The sequence below is a fragment of the Accipiter gentilis genome, chromosome 23 (genome assembly GCF_929443795.1).
Source record: "Accipiter gentilis chromosome 23, bAccGen1.1, whole genome shotgun sequence".
NCBI lineage: Eukaryota > Metazoa > Chordata > Aves > Accipitriformes > Accipitridae > Astur > Astur gentilis.
The window spans coordinates 10,187,386-10,207,478 of NC_064902.1; the positions used below are offsets into that span (position 1 = coordinate 10,187,386).

At 36.4% G+C, this 20,093-nt stretch overlaps 1 protein-coding gene across 1 annotated transcript in view; it reads right to left on the reverse strand.

The window, feature by feature from the left end:
- Nucleotides 1-20,093, reverse strand: part of ERC2 (ELKS/RAB6-interacting/CAST family member 2) — a 527,385-nt gene that overhangs the window by 396,653 nt on the left and 110,639 nt on the right. Inside the window, exon 4 of the mRNA XM_049826970.1 lies at nt 5,618-5,692. Coding sequence (XP_049682927.1) covers nt 5,618-5,692 — 75 coding nt within the window. The remainder of the gene's footprint in view (nt 1-5,617; nt 5,693-20,093) is intronic.

Genomic DNA, 20,093 nt, shown 5'->3' on the forward strand with positions numbered 1-20,093 from the left:
AGCAGCATTCTAAAAAACTACGTGGGTCTGTGTTGAATCACTAAGAAGATTCCTTTGCAGTAATATTAAGGAAGCAGCTTAGTATTAAATGTTACTAATAAACATCTTCTGAGTTCTACAACAATGCAATATTTGTGCGGATTTTTCCAGTCAGGCGCTCTAAATCTGCTAAAAGACATAAGATTATATAGCAGGATTTGTGATATAGGTCAGGGTACTCACCCTAATCTATCCCCTCCTTCCAGCAGTAACCAATACTTCTTCCTCATCTCCTTTATTAGAACAGTGTTGCAGATATTCTGCGAGAGAGTTTAGGTCTATTTCTGTGCTGGACCTCGCAGAAATCTCTCTCGGAACATGAAACAATTGGTATGTGTCCTGATGCTGAAGAAAATAATATTCCACAATGGAAAGCAGACTAACTCTACAAACGAGTTTCCACAATAATGCTTCATGAATCTTACATATCCAGTCCTTACAACAAGAGTGCTACAGTACATTTCCTGAACATTTGGGGGGCGGGGGGGGGCAAACATTTGTAAATAATGTCTGTCTTACAACATCATTTCAAATACCTGATAAATTTAAACTATGTCTGTGAAAAATCTTGCTCGTAGGGCATTCAACAAGCAATCAGAAGCAAATATTTGAACCTTCACATTTAATAAAACTTGCATTTAAATGCACATAGGCACACATGCTATCAACAGACCATAGACGACTACTCTTACTACATACTTTTTTTAACTTTGTCAATTTAATACAGAGAATATTCAGGTTTATTTTTGAAGACAAGGGAAAGTGAAAGTTCATGCAATCTTAACAGTATGTTGCACCGCAAACACACATTACACACTTTTTTAGAACCAAACCCATACCTGAAATATCAAAGCTGGATCAATACATAAAGATGGCTCTTTCTGCAAGTAAGGTAAACCACAAATATTTTCATTTACTTTACAGCTTACCATTTCTAAAGACTTCTAAATTCTTGTTGCTATATTTCAGGATGGTCAATACCCTACACTTAGAATGAGCTTTATGCCATATCTCTAGGCAACTCATTTCTGATTTTCTCACTTAAGTAATATCACTGGTTTAAGCCCAGAAGTGTCTGAACAAGATCAGAGAATCATAGAATGGTTTGGGTTGGAAGAGCCCTTTGAAGATCATCTATTCTAACCCCTCTGCCATGGGCAGGGACATCCTTCACTAGATCAGGTTGCTCAAAGTCCCATCTAACCTGATGCGGAACACTTCCAGGGATGGGGCATCCACACCTTCTCTAGGCAACCTGTTCCAGTATTTCGCCACCCTCATCATAAAAAATTTCTTCCTTATGTCCAACCTAAATCTACCCTCTTTTAGCGTAAAACCATTACCCCTTGTCCTATCACAACAGACCCTACTAAAAGGTTTGTCCCCATCTTTCTTATAAGCCCCCTTTAAGTATTGAAAGGCCACAAGAAAGTCTCTGAGGACCCTTATCTTCTCCAGGATAAACCACCCCAACTCTCTCAGCCTCTCCTCACAGGAGAGGTGCTCCAGCCCTCTGATCATTTTTGTGGCCCTCCTCTGGACCTGCTCCAACAGGTCCATGTTTTTCTTATGTTGGGGACCACAGAACAGAATGCAATATTCCAGGTGGGGCCTCAAGAGATGCGCCATTTTTGACCTGATTCATGTGCTCAGGAGTACTTCATATTGAAAGAATGAAATGTAAAGTGCGTTTCCTTTTACTCTTTTTTATTATATTAATCAGTGTTAATCAACTTTGGATATCACTAATATTCAAAGATATCAGTGATCTGGCATTTGTCAGCACACAATATGCAAAGAAGTATGCGTGGGTGCAATTGCAATTAAAGGAAAGGACCTCAACGTACCAACTTTATTCTACACTTAAAGATTTAGGCATGAGGAAAAATGCTGTTTGATTACATATATCTGTAGCCACAAAGTCAGAAGCAACCATTGCAACAAAACTAGACTGGCTTCCTGTATGTCATAAAATTACATGAATACTGTTAAATATACACACCATATTTTAGTGTGCATTTGCTACCTCTAGCTTCCACACACTGTATTTCACAATATGTTTATTTCATTACTGGAGAGGACTTTTTTTTTTTTTTTTAATGAAGATATCTCAGGTAGGTATCTACAGACTGTAATCTCTTTGCTCTGTCATTTCCTATTTGTTAAATCACACAAAATTAAGCTCGTAGTCATTCATTGTTTGGTAATATTTTTTAACATTCTGGTGGCTCTTCTCTGAACACAATAAGCTCCATTACGTAACTTGCTGTTTTGAGCAGATGTGCACTTCAAAACTTTTACCCCTTTATTAAACCCAGAATAGAGACAGCATATCTAGTACACCCCACTTTCTAGAGAATGGATCTCAGAGAAAACTCTGGTGGAGGGCTGGAGGAACAAAACAAAACAATCTCTTGAAAGCAAGGTGTACAGTGTAATTAAGCAAGTCTCAAAAAAAAGGGAGCTTGAGGGAGTTAACAGGAGCCTGTAGGAAAAGCAAGTGTACTGCCCTCCTCCTGTCCTGTGACTCTGCTTTCCAGAACAAAGAAAGACTTTGGAGAAGGTCTGTTGCAGACAAGGGAACAAGGAGAAAAGAATGTAAGGGAAAAGACTAAGCAAAAGACATGGGACATTTGGAAGTAAACGTGTCTAAGAAGCAAAACCAGAAAGTTAGGAAAGAAAGGCCTGTGCAATGCATGTGAAAAGACAATAGATATCTGAAAAGGGACAAATAAAGCAATAGAAACAAGAGTCAAGACATAGGATGTGAATTTTCTATCTTTTTTGTTTGCCCCCTTTTCTTTTTATATAAGTATACAGAAGATAAACACCCATCAAGGAGAAAACAGTTATGCAGAAAATACAATTGCTATAAGAAAAGGCAACTACTTGCAAAGTTTTCAGACTGAAATGAAGAGCATGACAGGACAGCACAGAAGAAAAGCTGTTTAGGACAAAAAAAAATTCACATAAAAGATGACAGGTAGGAGCAATGGGTATACTTCATTGGATGAAAGGGAAGACTGACTGGGAAAAGGGACAGAAATCATTCAGCAGTGGCAAGGGACAGAAGAAAACCACAGGAAAGAATAGAGGGATTTACGAAGGAGGGAAAGCTGCCTCCTAGCAGAGCCTGGGGGAGCCATGGAGAGGACTCAGAAAAAAGCTAATGTCACAAGGGGGTGAAAGGGGGTGGGTGTGGTACAGAGAAATGTATACTGCTTGGAGCCTCTGCATGGGGGAGTGCATGGCCTCAGACTGCCATATTACAGGGTAATCCTCTCCCTCCTTCCACCCTCAACACTGTAGGGAAATTATTGCTTCAATGCTTGATCATTCAAAACAAATGTTCCACTTTTTTTTTTTCAAAACAAATGCTGTCTGGATTAAGACAATTTAAATTTATTTGAAAACATTCCAAAGCTGGAACTTGTAATGAAAACTGCTGTTTAATCATGTGGATTTTACCATCTTATATTTGTCCCTTTTTATTTTCAATATTAGGCCTATTTTAAACAGGGCAACCCCAAAGGAGTGTGTATTCATAGGGAAAGAAAGAACTGTGTGCCTCAGAGCCAAAAAGCAGCTCTGCATCAGAACACTCCAGCAACACAATTACAGCCTCACCCATGACAAATGAAAGCCCTCACTACAAAGATCAGATTTTTGAAAAGTGGAACATCATACCACACCCAACTTCCCTGGGAGACAAACAGGAAAGACTTTACTGTCTTCAGGGACAGACACTGTCAAGAATGGCTGCAACCACAGTCACGTGTGTCATTCTTGTGTCATGTCCCACCTCCGTTCTTTTCAGTACAGGAAGAGGAATTTCAAATTTTTTTGCAACAAAACCTTTACAGTGTTAATAACCCACGTGGAAGACCATAAATCATTCTAACACACTATCTCTGTATCTCAAAACATTTAGATTTATAATTCTGAATATTAATAGAAAGAAACAAGTTTCTCAGCCAGTATCCTACTTTCCCATATACTTAGGGTAACAAGTTACTGCAAAACCACACATTTTAGATTTCATACATAGACCTCTGCTCTAGAATAAACAGGGAAGGTCCAAGGCAATACCCATCAGATGATGGAATAGTGAAATCGATGTACCGTCTTTGTTACTCATATAATCCAAACTAATTATTATCTATTAAAAGGCAGATACTGTATTTATAATGTCTTGCTGTTGTTGTAACTGTGTATTTACTACAATGTTCAGACATGCTGAACTAATTTGCTCATAACAGAAGTCACTGGCAAAATGAGGCCTTTAATTTGCACTTCCTTTTAAGACTGAAATGAAAGACCATCATTAATGTATTTCAGGCAGCATTGCCAACTCACAAATTATGTCAAGTATCATGGTATTTTTCTTAAAGATGTACATTCCAGACTCAGAATTATGCAAAAATTGCAGTTTTCACTTTTTAAACTATTATTATCTTTTGTTATTGTGGGGGGGAAAGCCACAACACTTTAGTAATATTATCTATCAAAAAGAGAAAACTATATTCAGGACTAAGATAGGAGTTTCATCACATTTTGTCATATCTCTCTGCTGATGCAATGAGTATTTGCCTTAGTTTAGATGTAAAATGATGAGGAAATAACCACCAAGAGAAGTATTGTTTTTAAAGATAAAAAAGAAAAACATTCTACATAAGCCTTGGACAGTTTGTATTTGTTTCTGTTTTTCAGTTTATTCCACCTACTTTGGCTCACCTGAAACTTCACTCCCCAAGCCCCCAAGTCTCTTTAAAAAGTAATATTCAGTTCTCATTAATCAGCAATGCTGCACTTGATTCTTTTAATCAAGTCTTATTAAGAAAACAGACTGAGAGAAAGAAATACTAGTTATTCCTAGCTTCACAGCAAAATAAATTGACAAGTAAAAGGAAGCATTTAATGATTTAATAGTAGAAGTTATAAATCAAGGTGTTGTGGGTTACCCCTGGTAAGCAGCTAAGTGTCACACAGCTGCTCATTCACTCCCCTTCAGTAGGATGGGGAAGAGAATCAGAAGGGCAAAAGTGAGAAAACTCATGGGTCAAGATAAAGCCAGTTTAATATGTAAAGCAAAGCTGTGCATGCAAGCAAAGCAAATTATGGAATTCATTCACTATTTCCCATCAGCAGGCAGATGCTTAGCTATTTCCAGGAAAGCGAGGCTTCATCACACGTAACAGTTACTTGGGAAGACAAATGCCATAATTCTGAATGTCATCCCATCATTTTTATTGCTGAGCATGACATTATATGGTATGGAATATCCCTTTGGTCAATTCAGGTCAGCTGTCCCAGCTGCGTTCCCTCCCAGCCTTACGTCTACCCCCAACCTACTTGCTGGGAGGGAGCAGAGTGAGAAACTGAAAAAGCTTTCACTCTGTGTAAGCACTGTTCAGCAACAGCTAAAACATCAGCGTGTTATTAACACTGTTTTGGTCCCAAACTCAAAACATAGCACCATGCAAGCTGCTATGAGGAAAAGTAACTCCATCCCAGCCATACGAAGTACACGAGTTCATGCTACAAAAATAACGTATGGGAAAACATGCGAAGACCATACCTTCATTTCAATAACTGTTTGAAGAGCCTTCGTCTTTGCTGGCTCAGGCTGAAGTTGGGTTCTTCTATGTAATTCCTGTGGAGGGACACGATAGAAATAAGCCTGACGACTCATCTTGCCATTATTTTAATCACTCATATGAATTTAGTACAACAAAATAAAAGTCTGATGATTAGAAGCACGTAACTCCAAATGCTACAGGTGCTTCCCTCTCTATAATCCCTCTAGCATCACCACAGTCCCTATCTTATATTACAGCCAACACTGACAGCACATGCGCTATTTCTGAAACCCCTATCAATAATTAATGTCAACGGTGACAAAGCCAGCAAGTAATTTCTTAGTCCAAATACAATGCTGCTGTTTCTGCCTAAACATCAAAATTTAATAAATTCAGTGGTGTTACTAATTTAAACAGTTAAGTCATTTAAAACCTTTTACTGTAGTTTCTTCTTAGTTTTTGCTCTAATATCTGAAATAAGCAATTTAAAGACATTATATTTAAATTTGACATTTTAAGGATAATAATTATAAAGTGGGTTGATGCAGCACCCTCTACAAAAGCAATTACATTTCAGTTTTTGTATTTTCATACTATTTTTTATGTATTTTAATCCACAGGTAAAAGGAAAATAGATTGCATTACTTAAGACATACAGTTAACAGAATTAACATCTACTGGTCTTTATAAAAAAAAGAGAGTATGAAGACAGCAGCATTTGATCTCTTATAAAACACAAGAGTTGTATCTTGGCATGAGATATCTCAATAAAAAACTCACATACCTACATCGAACACTGTAAAGCTGTAATGGAACATCATCATTTAAGAATTTGGTGGTGCTTATACCCCTCCCACAAACCATCTGAGCAGTTAATTAGAAAACAAAACTGAAACAGGACAGAAACAAAAAAACAAAACTGAAATAGTCCTGTTTCTAGTCCTTCAGAGTCCTTCCCCTTTAAAGGACAGGACTGCCATGGTAGATGTCTTTCTCTCCCTGTTCTTTCTACCCCAGTGCTCCACATACACACTTGAACTAACTTTATAACCACGAAAAATACATTTATGCCTGGTAGGCTGAGAAGCTAGGTTCATTCACCACAAAGACATTAGCTGACTCCAGAACCTGAGCTACTGTGTCTTCCAAATTATGCCTCTCCCAGCTCATCTTCATAAATTCTGGGAGGCGGGATCATCAAAAAAACATAACACTGTGCGTCCAAATTATCTTTATTCCCATCTCTCAAATCGCCTTTTCTTGAGTGAAGCAAACAAAGTACAACTTGACAATGAATTGATAGACTAACAATCAAAAATATAATCAGCTATGGATTGTGCACATTTATTATCCTGCTCCCCCTCACCCTATCCTAGCACAGCTCTGGGTCTTGCCTACCTTATAACCTACAAACTTAAAAGTCATAATTTTTTGTATCATGAACTATTAATCAGTTTCTTGTTCTGTTTAGCGACAAGCATACTGCTTATCAATGACTTTGAGAAACAATCACTCTTTAAAGGCTAAGTAGTAGGAGTGATTTGGGGCATGTTGTTAAATTCTACTGATAATAAACATGCTTATAAAATACATTAAAAAATGGTGTGGCCTAACATATTAAAATAAATGAAAGAGACAAGTTAGTCGTGTGTGCTCCATTTAATTGAACATAGATTACTTAACTTGAAATGTAGTATATGACAGGACATAATATCAAGACACCCATCACCGAAATTGTCAGGTTTGGCATGCATTTTTGGTTAAAATAAAAGAAGCTGTCCATAGGTAACAGAAAATTTTATGTATACAGAAATAGATCAATACTTATGATCTGTAGGATGACAGTTAAGTAGCCAAGTTTCAGTCAAATAGCTGGTAAATTAAGACAATTTAGATCATATCAGTTTGATCTCATTTTTCATTTTGTCATGTTTGTACCATAGCTAACAGTGGTACCTTAGTCAATGACTGAACCTCTTGGGGACCCTGGCAATGTAAAGAAGAAAGAGTTGGGTATGCTCTGGGTATGTCCTGCTTATTCTATTTTGACCGCTCTGCTGTTTCCATAGAAGGGAGCACAAAACATAACAGTTAGATAAACTGTTAAATTCAATTCTGACCCAAAAAAGCCTATTGATATCTTGATAAATCACAGCACTGCCTGGAAGAGTCAGATTAGGTGCAAGTGTCTGAATGTATACCTAAAGTTAAGTAGGTCTGTATGCTTTTTTATTACATTAAATATATTGCAGATATATGTATGTATATTTAAACTACTTCTAATATATGCCAACAGTGAACTTCTAATTTTGCACTGGGCATTTATGAAAAAGTACATCTGAATGGTCCTTTTTCCTTGTTTTTTTAATATGCAACTAACTCTCCACATTATAAAAAGAAAGAAATCTTTGCAAATCACCTATACAGGGAATTTCTCAATCACCACCAGCTGTTTGTCTCAGATGAAACAAGTACCTTCTCTACACAAATGTTTTAAAAAAATAAGAGTATGTCATAGATTTGTCATACTACAAAAGTCATGGAAAAATAGTTGGCCAGTCATACCACTATCTGATCAGCAAAAATTACAGCTAATTCTAAGACCAGACTTTGCTCCCCAAGGCCACATAAACTGAGTTGGAATATAAACAGGATTCCACACATTACCCAGGGAGACAAACCAGAGTTTCCACCCCCTTAGCCAAAGATGAATAGACTGCCAAAGATGAGTATTCCTAGATGTCTATCATAGCATGAAGCCTTGCCTCATAATACTTTTCCTGTTTGCTTTATGAATCAATCTGATGCTGGCTGACTTAAAAGCTTTTCTTCTCTATCCCTGATGGTAAAATGAAGCAGACTTTAGGATTCTGGAGAAGATCAGAAAATGACTCCCACTTTATTATTTTGTGTGGGTTTTCTTCCAATCAGATTCAAATGTTTGGAGACTCCCAAAAGGCTCAGTTCTTGAATTTATGTTGTTCTATGCATGCATTTTTTCTTTTGGGGTACCTGATTCAGGGATATACTTTTGGGGTACTGATTCAAGGATACTACCACTTTATGTGCATGATACCTTATACTGATTGGTTTACTATCTGACATCATCTGGAGGGTTTCAAATTTGCCTAACAGCTAACCAAGAGATATTCTGAACATTTCATGAAGTCCTTTATAGCCTAAGGAAACCAAATTTTTATCCATTACATCATTTTTTGAATGATGCTGCTTTGTCTTTTTAATTTCTTTAATAAATAAAAGAAATTAATTTCTTTTTAAAATTAATTATTAATCTAATTATTAATTTTCTTTAATAAAAAGCCCAGGGAGCCTACTAAAAAACTTTAAAAACAAACAAACAAACACCAAAACATCAGGGATAGTTTCTTTCAACCTGAACTGTATTAAATGGAAATCTTGATCATTATATCCATGATAAAGTACTTGTGCCATCATCTCTGCAACCATCAAGATCTATACTAATAGTCTCTCAGAGATGTACTCATTTATGAAATTACACTTTCATTATATCCCTCATATGACATCTGTATCACTGCAATTGGTAGCAGTTCTCAGTAACCACTTTGCACATACAAATTAATTATAATTCTGCATAATCAGATGCCCACACCTGGGATTTCATGATGATACTTAATTGTCAAGGTGATTAACACACCCACACAAAATTGACAGGTAATCCGAACTTTTTTTTCACATTAAATTTACTCTAATATTCTTTGCTTTTCAACCAAAATGAGTCTTAAATCAAAGCTGGCCATTGCTTTCTCCTTCCATGTGTTTCTGGGATATTAGATTAGTATCTTGTGTTTGCCTCAAAAGTAACTTCAGCACACTATTTCACCACCAATTTAAATATCAAAAAATCCCAAGAGGAGACAGTTTATATCATATACTTCCTAAAATAATGGTGGAAGATGAGTCCTGTTCTTTTGTTCATAAATCGATAAAAAGACCTTACAAGTTTTTATCATTATTGACAGGTATTCAAAATCCACACTACATAGCGCAGTCTGAATGTACTACTAATCAACACCCAAACAAAACTGCCTTTTGATCCCAGCTTTATTATAAGACACTTCATCATTTGGCTGTAGGAAAGCCAGGGTGCTGCAAAATGATCCTCCTTTTATTGTTTCTGATGTATTTTATTAAGGTTCCTAAGACATCAGTGACTGATCATCAGTGTTGTTCTGATTAGATCAGACTGAGCTGAAACTTAAATAAAAGGCTACACCAATGCTGTTAATGCAGTTCAGGGTTTTAGCTTCTATTTACATATAACTGCCTAAAACAGCATGACAAAGTGCTAGAAAGAAAAGGACTTTTTCTGAAGAAAATAGGCAATTTAGAGATGGTATCATAGAACTGCCAGTGAGTGCCTGCATTTCAACTGGTAAGCTTGTACTGATTAAAGAACAGAAGGAAAATGGAAAACCAGAAGACTTTAAAAATTAACACAAAATTCAAGATTTAAAAAAAATAAAGACATAATAGGAATATAGATGTCAGAATCAAATAACCATTAGAAGAAGAAAGACGGATGATTAAAGATGGCAGCAACTATACCTAAGGCAACATAAAAACAGGCATGAGAAACCATGGTGTCAGTAAATCTAGCTTCTTGTATTCCTAGGTAAAATGTATAAACCTGTAAATCACAGCAGGCAATAGTATAGGAGCTGCTAGTTCTCTCAAACACCTCAAAGCAGACTGCTTCCATTCTCCTGGAAAAGAAAGGCTTGGTATTGCTTCTACATGATCAGTTTTTCTGAACTTTAAAATTTAAATCAGCAGTATATTAATATTTCAATCAATTATTTAAGTAAAAGCACAGCCACTTACCTAAAGTGCCTAAACAGTAGTGTTTCTTCAACCAAAAATAGCATTAGAACCACTGATCAAGTTCTATTTAAACACAATACTACAAAAATGTAACATATAGGAATTAATTTATTCTTAACATATAAGTTTATCTTCTCTTTCCTGTTTTCTAACCCTTCACATCTACCCTCTGCCAAAATGGTCTCACAGTAATTTAGGTGAAAGTATATTTTAGAAATCCTGATCAAACTCTTTATCTTTCTGGAAACTATAAACTGACAACACTGAAAATTTCTATGTCTGGCTCTAGTGTGTAGGGAAAAAAAGCCCCATTATTAGGAGGGATTCTAAAAATCACATTGCCATTGGTCATCTTTTAAAATCCCACTACCTGAATACCACCTAATATTTAGGTATTTGAACTCTGTGAGAACCTGTTAAAGAAATTTTGTCATATCCCAACAAATGTTATACTTTAAAGAAGTGAAAATGGATACAAGCATATGGAATGAAAAATTACAGGAAACTATAAAGAGCTGATAGCTATACAAGTTCTGTACTAGAGAAAGAGTTTCTTTGTAAAGTAAGTGTATTTAAATTCATTGAGTTCTCACAGTTAAGTAAAATACTCTGATGCATGCCTAGTTCTCTTTCCATTTAGTGTTTTCAAATAATCAGGCAAACATGAGTTTTGATGAATATGGAAGAAATTGCATGAATTAGGCATTACCACCAAACTATAAAACAAAGATCAATAGTCCATCACCACAGACAAATCTAGCAATAATCTCATTGGCTTCAGTATTGCTCTTGAACGATTCTGACACCACTCCTGGCCGACATTAGAAAACTTGGGGGTGTGAAGAAGGGTAGAAAGGAAGAAGGAGGAGTTTTCACACCAGATTAAAACGACCATATTGAATCACTAGCCAAAACATTTCTTTACAATGATCATACTTCCATTTATTTATGAATTCATGCATAAAAGAAGGGCTTATGATATGTTTTACCAATATGCCTAAAGACAGACTATAAGGAAAAATAATCTGAGCATTAAGAAACTCAGCTTTTCTTTGACTTGTATGTCAAAAACACCTCAAGCAACCATGTATGTTGTCATACTGGAAGAGTGTCCTCTGGCAAAAGACCACATATAAAAAGATTCAAATGAAAAGGCGATTTGTGTATGGAGCTTGAAATGCATGTGGGACAATTTAGTTTCTAATTGAAAGCACATAGAATGTTTCCTGAAAGGAGCTACTGAAACTCTACTTTCACCAGAATTCTTGAAAATTTATTTCTTTTCTTTGTAGAAGGAACAAAAGGTCTAGAGGATCATTTCTTTTTTTGCCCAGTATCATTAATCTTTTTTCCTCTTACCAAAATTACTTCTCCAAAGCTAAGAAAAAGTTATTGCTTTACAAATATCTTCAGAGAAATAAACTTGACAATAAATAGTTTTCTTTCTTTTCCTCATCCTAATTTTATTTTAAAACCCAGAACAAAACCCCTGAGTGCATGAAAGTAAAGGAAGCCCATATATTTGTTCTTAGGGGTAGTCAATTAGGATCAGAAAATAAAAGTTCCAATCACTGCTTAGACTTCTGCAAAGCATATACGCTCTGGAAATGTCCTGGCTAAAAAACTTTCTCTTTGCAGTGCATATGAAGCTTTAAAGCTGCATGGAAAAGTATGCCATTTTTTAAAAATCTAAATGTTTAAAATAGACATTTATTAATAACCTAGCTGCACTAGAAGGAGTCAATTTACATTGGGATAAATGAATGAAACATAGTTGGGAGTTCTAAACCAAGATTTTTAGGCATTTGGGTTTGGGATGGTTTGGGGTTTTTTTAGAAGATTATCTTTTTTAAAAATCACATCTTCAAATTCTAGTAATATAAAATCCTTATCACAACAAATCCCTTATGTAATCCATAGTGTTTAAAAAAATCCTTATGCAACAAATCCATGCTTTTAAAGATTTATTTTCACCCCCTTGTCCTGGTTTCAGCTGGGATAGAGTTGATCGTCTTCCTAATAGCTGGTACAGTGCTATGTTTTGAGTTCAGTATGAGAAGAATGTTGATAACACACTGATGTTTTCAGTTGTTGCTAAGTAGTGTTTAGTCTAAAGTCAAGGATTTTTCAGCTTCTCAAGCCCAGCCAGAGAGAAAGCTGGAGGGGCACAAGAAGTTGGCACAGGACACAGCCTGGCCAGCTGACCCAAAGTGGCCAACGGGGTATTCCATACAGTGTGACATCCCATCCAGTATAGAAACTGGGGGGACTGGGGGCAGGGGAATCGACTAACTGGGTGTCAATCAGCAGGTGGTGAGCAATTGCACTGCGCATCATTTGTACATTCCAATCCTTTTATTATTACTGTTGTCATTTTATTAGTGTTATCATTATCATTATCAGTTTCTTCTTTTCTGTTCTATTAAACCGTTCTTATCTCAACCCACAAGTTTTACTTCTTTTCCCAATCTTCTCCCCCATCCCACTGGGTGGAGGGGAGTGAGTGAGCAGCTGTGTGGTGCTTAGTTGCTGGCCTGGGTTAAACCAGGACACCCCTTAAACTGTTTACTCCTTCCTTCCTCTTCAGAAGTTTAAACACACAAAGAATTTTCTAGTAAGGTTGAAAAAGAAAGAAATATCACATCAGTTTTACAGTAAGTGTAACACAATACTAACCATGGCGTAGTAACAGAATTCCACCTTAGGGTGTAACCAAGAGTAGACTTCCCTAGCTCCTGCCATCAGAAGCATACAGGCAAAGCTTAAAGGGGTAAAGTCACAGCAAAGATTACCAAATACAATCCTAAGACCCAGAACACACAACACAGATGCTGCTGTGCGCCAACTCCACTCCATAAATTAAAAATAAAAACAAAACCACCAAACCCTGAAACATTTTAAAATGTGTACAGTACTGTGAGAGAGGATGTTGCAAGCAGTGCCAACATATAGTGCTTGTGGTATTTCTATAGGTTAGTTCATATAAGTAGAGGCAGAGTTTTCCAATAGTTGTTCTCATATTCAAATAACTAACATCCTGCTAGTTTCCTTAAACAAGCTGAAACGTAAGAGTTCTGTTCTAGAAAAGCAAAAAGACAAAGGTTCATATCCATTTTAGTGCTTTCCCTACCTTCCAAGATACACATACACCCAGTGATTTTTTTTTTTTTTAATTTCTATTTTGCATCTGTGCTCCTCTTCAGACTGAATGCAGGTGGAAAAACAATTTATTTGTTACTTCTTCAATGGAAGCATAACACTGCCAAAAACATACTCGACTACTCGGAGCCAGAATTACTACGTCTTTCACACACTTGCTGGACAGATCTAAGTTTACAGAAGAACGTATTAGCTGGTGTTAATATACACTGAGCTTCAAACATGCTGCTCACTTTTTTTTGTAGAAATCACTTCTATAAACTTAGCATTGATTAAACAAATTCTTGATCAGAGTATCACTGCAAACAGCCTGAGCCAACCATGGAAAGTGTTGGCTATGTGATACACATCCCCATGTTGCAGTAGTGCTTTAAGTTGATTAGCATGGGACTTTCTCGATTTAGAAAAGCATAGTTTCATAGGTGTATCTACTAATATCTATACTTGTTATTAATGGATATACTGCTTTGTTACCTTTCTAGCCTACCTTTTAGCAAGTCCCTTACTATCTCTTTTCTCTTCACATTGGCTCAGTGAATTCACTAGCTAAAATAATTTATGGTTTTGATTTTCAGTTCCCTAATTCTGCAGAAAGTCCTTTTCTAAATATGAGTGGGTTTTACTTACATGCATTTAAAATTACTGCTGGTTTAGGCTACTTAGTATTTAAACATCAGGCCTTAATCAGCAAAGCCAACAAACATCAGAGCTAGTAAGACTTCAGATGTGTAAATTCCTTGGCTCTTTGGTATAGCAATTTTTTTTTTTTAAATGCAAACAAAGTTTTGTGGTCATATTTGTGGTGTCCCTCAGGGATCTGTATTGGGACCAATACTATTTAATATCTTGATCAATGACAGACAGTGGGATTGAGGTGCACCCTCAGCAAGTTTGCGGATGACACCAAGCTGTGTGGTGCAGTTGATAACGCTGGAGGGAAGGGATGCCATCCAGAGGGAATTTGACAAGCTGGAGGAGTGGGCCCATGTGAACCTCGTGCAGTTCAACAAGGCCAAGTGCAAGGTCCTGCACATGGGTTGGTGCAACCCCCAGTATCAATACAGGTTGGATGACGGATGAATGGATTGAAAGCAGCTCTACAGAGGAGGACTTGGTGATATTGGTAGATGAAAAATTAGATATCATTATTTTATAACATAATTACAAAGATTACAGTTATCGCATTGTCTTGTAACAATGTCAAAGCTCTCAATTAACAAAATTATCTCCCCTAGATATTCAGACAAATCTGATCCCTACATCCCCAAGTAGTTAATATATGTGCAGGTGAAAGTGTTGGATTGCCTAAGCACTGTATTCTATATCCACAGAAGTTGGGGTTTTTAACAATATATCATATAAACATTCTTTAATTAGCTTTTTCCACTACATACAATTTGAGTGTGCAATATAATATTATTTCAAAATAAATAAGTGTATGTACAAATATTTGTATGGATGACAGTAGTAAAAAGTATCATTGATTAATAGAAATTCTATATAGCTGTTAGGTTATACAATTATATATGACAGAGAGGGACATGAGAGCACTCACCTAATTCTGGATAAGAGATGGACAATTTTTCATACAATTTGAGTGTTGGGGTTCTTTGCAGGGGTGGGTGTTTTGGTTTTTTAAGAAAAAGCTTATAAGCAACATTGCAACAAATATATTTCTATTTTGTTAAATCATCTTTAAAAACCATTAGAAGTCTAAAGCAATCAAAATTTTTCGAAGTGTTAAATAAAATTTTGGGGAAAAAAAATATTTGAAACTGATTTATTTTCCATTGCCTTTGATCTTTTTCAAAACAAACAATTATAATGCAACTCAAATTTAAAGAAAGAATCATGCTCTTTAACCTAAAACTGAATTTTATGCTTGCCAAAAAAATTCGCCACATGCCCCCTCCCCCCCCTCCCCCCCCCAAAAAAAAAAAAAAAAAGGAGAGAGACATTATTTTGCATTGACCTTTTAAAGAAAAATCCCATTTGGGGATCTGCCAGAAACTAAACCAAACCCACCAATTCAATGCAGATCTACCTGTCAGTTGAGATATGCCAACCGAGTCAGTCTTTCTCAGCAGGGAAGAGGTAGGGGGTAATATCTAAATATTTGAGAGTGCAGAACACTCATTTCACTCTGAAACTTATATTCTGTGGAAGAGCCTAAATACATCATTACAGGAATACATTTAAATCATAATATTGTAAAATAGGGTTGATTGTATATGAGAATATTGGAGTGAAGCAAACACCACCAGTCATCTACAAAACCTAGTTGTGATGTGTTGCTTGCTGCCTATACTGTGCGCTATGATAACTACAGAAAACCATTCCAGTCACACAGTAAACAACCTGCACAAGTAGTTATCATCCAGCTGAATATTCATCATTCTATGAAGTCTGTCAACAGTCTGTTAAACTGAAGTTCATACATCAACTCACAATAATTACAATTTTTTTTTTAAAAACAGGAAAGAAAATCCACTTAGCACTTGCTCCAATTCATTTTCCATTGCCTGGGAGACAAAGTGTTGCTTGGTAACTTGGATCCATCTGTTCAAGTTTCCTCTTTCAGTTTTCCCTTTTTATCAGAACAAAAACCCCACCCCTTAAGTGAAAGGATGATCAGAAAAAAAAAAAATATTTTCTCACTACATAAAAGATGCTACAGATTCTTATAGGCACTAAAATTATAACAGTTAAAAATACTTGATATTGTCTTTTCAAAACAATGTCGCTTCCCCGCCCAGACTTTTTTTTTTTTTAAAAAAGAAAGCAAAAAAATTTCTTTATTTTATTCCTTTTCCTTGCCTCAGGGCAATATAAGCAGCAAGACACCCCTTCCTTATACAGTTTAGGGACTGCGTCTTTTCTGTAACTGTAAGCTGAACATTAATACCTCTAGCCCAGGGGCTAAGGCACAGATTACAAACTACTTTGCTGTGTGCATCAGTACTTAAATGCTGAATGCATAGATATCATAAATATCTAAATGCGTAGTTTTGTCTAAAGATGTAAATCAAAATAATCTCCACTGAAATTACTGGCATTATCTGTTGTGATTAAAATCAGACCCTAAAGGAGAATTTCCAGAACATTGGGAATCCATGTGATGATATAAACAGGGTAAGACTGGAAAACAGACAAATGGAGAAAAACTACATGATGACGCAGGATACCGAATTCTGTGAAGAACACATTACGACATGTATTAAAAAAAAATCCCACCATTTTACAAACAGAAGTGGTAGCAATGACAAACCAGAGTTATCTAATGCTTTCCATTTTTTACACTTTTAGACACTAAACTTACTTTAGTATAAGTATGGGGTTTGTTTTGCTTTGGTAAATTTTGGAGCCAGATTTGCAGATGGGCTGAAGAAAACAGGTATAGTTTCAACAAATAAAAGTGCTTTAATATATTGAGAAAAAAAATTACATGCTTTATATTATCTAATTTCTACATCTATATTTTCAAACTCAAAAACTTGGAATTACTGCTATTTTAAACATTTTATGTCATCTTTGTTTCAAAATAACAGCACAGTCAGCTCAAGGCTTCTCAGAGCTTCATGTGTTTCAAGAAATCTTTAGGGAGAAAAAAGGAATTGAAAGAAAGTAACAGGCATGGGCAGAGGTTTAATGCTCTCATCTGCTCTTACCCAGGCCACCCTTCTTCAGAAGATCTAATTTTCTCTTTTATGTGGAGCACAGTACAATGTAATGCTGGCGTCCATCCTGGAGATACTGCAGAGACCTCGGTTCACACCCGAGAAGCAGCAGCTTTCTCTTCCTTACCATTTCTCCTTTCTCTTGAGAAGTCCCATTTGCCTTCCTGTTTCTCTCATGCTTTGGGGAACAAAATGGAGCTGAACAAGCAAAGAAAACACTCCTTTTAGAGTTTCAAGGAGGAGCTGAGACAGAAATCATTGTCACAGGAAGGGAGCCACTCAACATTCTGAATCCTTCCTTAGACAGCTGGGGAGATTGGAAGGCTTTCTGGTTTAGAGCAGATGATTCACAGCTTCTCAGCACAGACAATGGCAGGCAGACTACCATCAAGGCAACTGCCTGCCCTGTCCATTACTTGAACAAGCTGGAGTGAACAGACTGACTTCAGTTAGGTTTGCATAATTCACAAATCACAGCGGGATCCCAACACTGACGCATCTAAATGCATCCATTACCTTTTTTGCCTTTATACCTTAGAATATTTTCATTTTTAACAATCTTTATCTGCTTTCACATACTCTAGTTCAGGAACACACATCAAAAGACAGTCTCCTAGTCCAGTTTGAGCCACCTACTATTGCTTGTACATTGCAATTAGAGCTTAACTCACCCAGTCTAAAGGCAAATACAGTATGTATAGACAAGATGCCATCAACCCTTTCGGGCTCTGGTTCAGGCACTTCCTAAAAAGCCCTGGATATCTTCTGCAGTACATAAACTGAAATTTTAAATGGAGTTCTGTGGTTTAATTAAACCCTTGTGCCCATTAAAACTATACCTCTTCTTGCAACCACCTTAAAAAAAAAAAAAAGTCATTTGGAAGTACAGTTTGCAAAAGGTAGTATGTTTTATTACTCTTTTTATTACTCTTGCTACTGCAATGTTTTATGCCTAAATATCCAACTTCCTAATATGCAAAGTATTTAGCTACAAAGTAAAGAATTGCAACAATGTGGTTTACTACAGTGCAATTAGCTTTAACAGATTTAGACCAGGAATAAATTTATCGGTCTGAAGAAGAAGACTTCTCAAGCACAGTATAGTCTTAAATAGGTAAAACGTAAATTATTTTGCTGTGAAAAATCATTTCAAAGATGTCAAAATGACTGCAAGAACAGCACCCACCACCATCTAAGTACAAAGAATTTTAAGTGAAGAGATTATTAGAATGCAGTGACATAATGCTTGTTGAATAACTTTGTCAAAATGGTTCCTGTGGAAATCGGAAGAGTATGATAAACTTAGCTGTTGACCCTTCTTATAATGTAAATGCAAACTAGTGGAAACAAGTAACAATAACACGTACACACTAGTAAAGTCCTGATCATAGTTTCTGCAGCAATTGTAATTCAGTCCACTACACCAACTTTTGCCATTTTGTGGCCCTGTACGGAGAAGGATAGCATACACAAAGATATTTTCATACCATGAACAGCAAGCTATAAATGTGTAACAACAAACAAGATAACTAATTTTCTATCAGATCATCCAAAGGTCAGGTTTCATTTCCTTCCAAGGTATGTTCCAGCAACTCTTTCTACTAAAAACCTCATAACCTAACTTAAAAAAAAAAAAAAAATTAAAACCTAAAATTTATAAAAACAGTTGAAAAAACATGAAGACATGAAGATGGCTTGTCAAATACAAAAACTTTCAGAAAGCTAAAAGAGCTACTACCTATATCATATTAAATGGTCTGTTCCTTATAGATTTGTTTCTGCTCATCAGTTGACTGCATATGCATATTCATGAGATCTCTGTCCCACAGATGAACTGAAGAATATATAAAAAGCAGATGGGTTATAGCCATTAAAAGTCTCAAGTTAGACTTTCCGACTTCGGACTTCTGTCCAGTTCAACAAGATCTATCTGTAAATCAAGACAAAGATGCTTTCTGAATATCAAGTCACCATGTAACATTGACTAGATCCAGCTACAACATGATTTAGTAATCTGAAATTATTTTCCCTACAGTTTACTAGACACCAATAGTACATACCTTTCCCCTTGCAAGATTTGCACATATTGATGGGCAGCATTATTGAATCTACATGGACCTTTATACACCTGCGTAAGCTTCACACAATCTTAAGTATAAACAGCAGTATCATAATACCAGTTGTTATTCCACAAAACGAGCATTTTTAGTCATCAAAAGTGGTAAACTTCCCACTATATGTAGGAAACCAGAACAATTTATTCAGCCCACACCCTCTTCCTTTCTGCCTACTGGACAGTTATGCCAGCCTGCACCCTGCTACCACTTTCCCCGAAAAACTTGCAGCCCATCACTGATCATATGACCAAATGCACATCCATTCCATGAGTAAGAATACAGACATTTCTCATATGTAAGCAGGTACATCTTGTCACTAAGCCATGCCAACAGCATTTTGATCACACATTAGATCTACGTCTCATTTTAAGGTGTGAAGGCAGGTCGGTGCACACATTCGATGTTTCATATGGAGCTACATCATCTACCCAGTCTAATGGTTGCACAGTCCCTTAAGTCCCACTCAAGAACTGTTTATCAGACAGTGAGAGACAACTTATAGATAAGTCCGTTAGGGACACCTTACATGCCAGCAGTAATCAGGACACACAGTTTTTAGAATCCACAGTGCTGCCTCCTGAGATCAGGAAAGCACACACAGTGCTTCTCTTCAGCATAAGAGACTTTGAGCAGCACAGTGGATATACACTGTGTTGCTT